We start from the raw sequence: 5,221 nt of genomic DNA, 5'->3' as shown, positions 1-5,221 counted from the left end.
CAATGAAATTATCCCTATTGTACGCTGAAACTTTTAGAGATTTATTGCCGTCAAAGGTGAGTATACGTCTTCTCTAAAAAATACCAATATGTGCACCGGTGCTCTTACAGAATGAAAAAACTTAAAACTATACCATTAGTAGGTACCAGTAAAAATAGTTGGGTACACTCGCTCCAATTCAGTAATTTTGGTTGTCTGGATACAATAATATATATAATACTTTGGCCAAACTAACACCTTGATCATTGCATTAAATGCAATTTTATTAAAGAGAAGCGTCGTCACCTTCATCGAAAATTTAAAACTTGTAACGAATTTTAATCTATAACTAGAACAACTGCACTTTTAATGATGGGTTTAAGATCGTTTTCTGGAGTTTGAGGCTCCACTTCTTTCTTGAATGAAAGCATTTCGTCAACTGAAAATTGAAAATCTTCCTACGAAATTGACTTGACTTTTTATATTTATATATATAAACATATTTTATATATATATATATATTTTTTTTTTTTTCATTCATAGCACATGTTAGGTATATTCTGAGCTGTGAGACTGTCAAACACTTGTAAATACAGTTTAACAAATAAAACAAGCCAAAGTCATTTGAGAAGAGGTCTTATTTAGAAAAGTATTGCTTACATCCCTAGAGTCTAACTTGTGATAACATGGTACTCTACTACAACGTTTATAGGGCTGTGCAGAAAAGTGTATGATTAAACTTAACACTTACTCTTTCTCTTTAATTAATATCTATGTACATGATTACTTGAACTAGCACGAGAACTTATACATGGGCGTACGCATGTGTACATTTTCATGCGTGTAGGTGAGTGGTCCCATCCCAAAGCTAGTTTGGGAAACAAACCAACACTAGAAGAGGGGGGAGCTCGGAGAAGCTTGTGCGATATCACGGCTGAACCGTAGCTCCGTGAACTGGGTGAACAACTTTCACGTAGCAATAAACTAAAAATACCAAAAATTGCGGAATCGTTTACCGGTCTTGCAATTACATTGCAAAAAAATTGCCAACTGCTTTGTTTTTGAATAAAAAAATTAATTAATGTACTGTTTGTGGAAATTCAATTAAACGATTATTGTATCTAAGTGGTTCTATCTGCAACATTGGAATGACAGCCAATCGCTTGCAATTTTATTTCCAGTGACGAGGGTTTTTGCAAAATAGCAAAACTTGCTGTTTTTGTTAAATAATAAATTGCTTAATGTACTTTAGCGTATAACCCAGCTATCCAGTGCCATAAATAGGGTCAGCACATGCGCAATACCATACTCTGTTGTTTGTTCTATAACTCTAGTAATCTAGTGATCTAGTTAGAACCAGACTTACTAGAGTACCTCCTGAGTTAATCTCCATAGTAAATCTCATATGAAATGGTCCATGGACTGCAGCCCATGTTTCTACAGTATAGTGTCCTTTCTAGCTATTACAGAGCGTGTGTTTCTTCAGTCGATAAGTTTGATTCTGTGTACATCTGCAAACTTTAATACAGGTCAGTTCATTTTGTTCGATGAAAAACAGCTGATCGAACTTTGAACCTCGATCAGCTGTTTCTGTGTACATGTAAGTGCACACATTCACAGTATATCAACGTCATTTATATGATAAGGTAATGCTATTTTTAATATTTAGATTAATAAAAATACTTACTTTGAATGGTGAATAACTGAAAAAGTGTTTTAACTTGTCTGTCACAGCAACTCTCCAAGAAAATGTGATTTTTAAGAAGACTTCGTTTGAAAAAGGCTGTATAAATAGATAATGAAGCAGGTGGTGGTCAGTTTTCATATTTAGGTATGCAATTACTCCGTTTGTTTACTGTGGCACAGATTAACACAAACATGTGTCAGTTAACATTTTTGTGTGGGGTATACGTGTTTGCAACAACATAATTATACTTATAAGTGATTTATTTATTAATTGCATCAGGTTATACAGAGGTGCAAGTATCACGTCTGTCAATACAGATTTTATTATAGTTTTGAACAATAAAACATTTTTGTTTTATAATAAAGAAAAATATAACGTTTTTTAACTTGTATGCTGGTTAAAAAAAAAAATTGTAGACAAACGTAAATTCTAGACAGCCGAGAGTTATGCTATTAATGCAAGTTAAGCGTTTTGAGGATATCAACTGACACTGAATTTTTTTTTTTTTTTTTCTAATTGAACGAGAGTAATCTTTACTTATGTAATTTATCTACCGTATTGTAATTTATAGATGCCATCTTATTTCCAAGAAATAATTGACGCTAAATTTTTATTCACTAAAAATTTAGCTCTACAAAAACTTTAATATGGAAAATTTCGTGTAAATTTAAGATTTTGCAATAACTTTTATTGCGCGTGACTATGTCTATTTATTTTAACTATAATAGTTCTATACAAAATGTGAAATTAATAATTTAATGTTTTCTTCAGATAAATAATTATACCATGTATTCCATAAACTCTTTAAATCTGAGTAAATAAATTCATTGTTAGATCTATGGATCAGCGAAAACATTCACGTAATCATCTGTACTGAAAGGTATTTTACAGTTCTCTGAATAATTAAATTACTGTTTAAATTATTCTTTATTAGGACGTCGAGTAAATACAAGATCGGCAGATCAGCCGTAACCGATAATTTAGAGTAGGCAGATCGACGTGGAGGTCCGGTTCGAGAGTCCCCAGCGAAGCAGGAGGTCGAGGCGTGCACACACGTTGGTTCCACTCGTGAGCTCAGTTCGCTCGCGCCAGCAGAGAGCAAGCGAGCAGCAGCTCCCTCTTCTTTGAGCAGAAAGTGGGTGAGGGGAGGGCATGGGCGCGCAAGACAAATCTTGCACAACCCGCCCGCCTCGTTCCGTGAACGATCTCAGTCTCCGCCCGCCGTACCTGGGTCAGAATCGGCCACAGGGTCTTTGGAGGCGGCGTCGCCGGCACTAGGCGATCGGACGGGCAGTAGAGAGAGCTTGCTGATGGGACGGGTGTATTCACCAGTGGTGGTCTGGATGGTGGCGGCGCGAACGAGCCCGTCGGGTCCGGGATGAACCGAGATGATGCGACCGAGCGGCCACGTGCCGCTAGACTGGAGGAGCGTGGGGTCCACCACGGCGACGACGTCATCAACCTGGAAATTACGACGTGGGACCTTCCACTTGGGTCGTTGTTGGAGCGTGTTCAAGTACTCGCGGCTCCAGCGGCTCCAGAACTGGTCTCGGATTCCCCGGACCAGCTTCCAGTGACTGAGGTGATCGAGCTTCTCGGGCGGGGTACTGGCCTCAAGCACAGAATTCAGCGGGCCACCGACGAGGAAGTGTCCAGGGGTGAGGATGTCCAGGTCATCCAAGCCTCCGGTGAATGGAGTGAGAGGGCGGCTATTGAGGACCGCCTCGATGCTGGCCAAAACGGTGGAAAACTCCTCGTAGGTGAGGTTGCGCGACCCAAGGGCACGACGGAGATGATGCTTCATTGCTTTGACACCGGCCTCCCATAGTCCGCCGAAGTGGGGCGCCCATGGAGGAATGAAGTGCCACGTGACGCCTTGTTCAGCCAGTGAGCCAGCAACACGCTCCCACTTTATTTCGGCATCCTGGAGAGCCTCGCGCATTTCACGGTCTGCGGCGCGGAAGCAGGTGGCGTTATCACTCCAGATCTCTGAGGGCCAACCGCGCCTGGCGCAGAATCTTGTGAGCGCTCCAATGAATGACTCGGTGGAGAGATCACCAACGGGCTCAAGGTGTGACGCCTTGGTGGTCATGCAGACGAAGATCGCGACGTAGCCCTTACTTGTGCGGATGCCTCGGCCCTTAGCAGACAAAATGTTGAATGGGCCAGCGTAGTCAACTCCAGTGCGAGAGAAAGCTCGAGCAGGGGTAACCCGTGCGGCCGGTAGAGGTGCCATGTGTTGAGTGGCGGGCCGCGCCTGCAGTCGGGCGCATACAACGCATCCCTGGAGAATACTTTTGATTCGCCGCCGCCCGCCAACAATCCAGGCCTTGCGAGCCACATAGGCGCTGGTGACTCTGACTCCTCCGTGAAGAGCACGAGAATGAGCCCACTGGATAATGAGCCGAGCGAGGCTGCATCGGCTGTCGAGGATTGGCGGATGCTGCTCATCGAAGGTGAGCGCAGAATGTTGGAGACGACCGCCAACTCGAAGGACGTCATCGGAGGAGATCGGGTCTAGAGACAGCAGTGGATTTTTCGCAGGGACACGGCCGCACTTTTTCGAGCTCGCAATCTCTAGCGCGAAGAATTGTCGCTGGCTGAGGCGGACGCAGGCGAGGTAGGCGTCGCGCAGCTCAATCGTCGTCAGAAGGGTGAAAGGCGAGGGAGCGGGATCTCGACGTAGCCGACGACGGATCCAGCGACGCAGTCGAGCGAGGAAGCGTAGGAGACGGCCAAGGTCTGAGAACCTCTCGAGCAGATTTTGCGTAGTGCATTGAACAGCACAACAAGATTGGAGGGCGCCGTCAGCGACTGGGTTGCAGGAGCTAGGCAACTTTGCGTTTTCGGCTGGCCACAAGTCAAGAGGGCCCGCGAGCCAAGAAGGGCCTTCCCACCAAGCACGCATTTGCTGAAGCGTAAACAGATCCGTGCCCCGGGACGCCACATCCGCTGGATTAGAGTCCGTCGGAACATATCTCCATACGTGGGAGGGCAGAAGCTCCTGGATGTGAGCCACGTAATTGTCGATCAATGAGTTGCTTGTCGGCTCCGATGATCGGAGCCGGTGAAGCACGATCTGGGAGTCGCTCCAGGCGTGACAGTGCTCAACGCTCACAGCATATTCCTCGGCAACCTTGCGTAGCAGCCTCGCTGCGAGCAGTGCCGCTCGTAGCTCTAATCGAGGGATAGTCATACGTGTTGGACTAGTGGCGTCTGGCTGCAAGCTTTTGATGGGGGTCAACTTGGTCCTAAACATTAAAAAACTCACGCAGACACCATCGGCTGGGTTCTCAGAGCGCGAGTACACGACAGCAGCCATCGCGCGCCGGCTCGCGTCTGCAAATGCGTGGAGTTGCAAACTAGTGGCGGGACTGCAGCTGATCCAGCGAGGAATGGCAATGCGAGCATCCAGCCGGCAACGGTGAGCTGTCCGACGATATCTCCACGGAATAACTGCCCTGGCCGTAGTAGATGGGGGTACACGTCGGCTCCAAGTAGGATATCGACGCCGCCCGGTATTCCAAAGGTCGGGTCTGAAAGATCTGGTAAATC

At 45.5% G+C, this 5,221-nt stretch overlaps 1 protein-coding gene across 1 annotated transcript; it reads right to left on the bottom strand.

The window, feature by feature from the left end:
* Nucleotides 1-2,873: 2,873 nt before the first annotated feature.
* On the bottom strand, nucleotides 2,874-4,862 carry LOC149374609 (uncharacterized). Its single transcript, XM_089592434.1, has one exon. The coding sequence runs from the start codon at nucleotides 4,860-4,862 to the stop codon at nucleotides 2,874-2,876; it is 1,989 nt and encodes a 662-aa protein (XP_089448560.1).
* Between the last annotated feature and the right edge of the window lie 359 nt (nucleotides 4,863-5,221).

This window comes from Copidosoma floridanum, unplaced genomic scaffold (genome assembly GCF_036245765.1).
Source record: "Copidosoma floridanum isolate Cflo_tuat_1 unplaced genomic scaffold, Cflo_Japanese_pri ptg000017l, whole genome shotgun sequence".
NCBI classification, from domain to species: domain Eukaryota; kingdom Metazoa; phylum Arthropoda; class Insecta; order Hymenoptera; family Encyrtidae; genus Copidosoma; species Copidosoma floridanum.
This window is presented reverse-complemented; position numbering and strand designations above follow the sequence as displayed.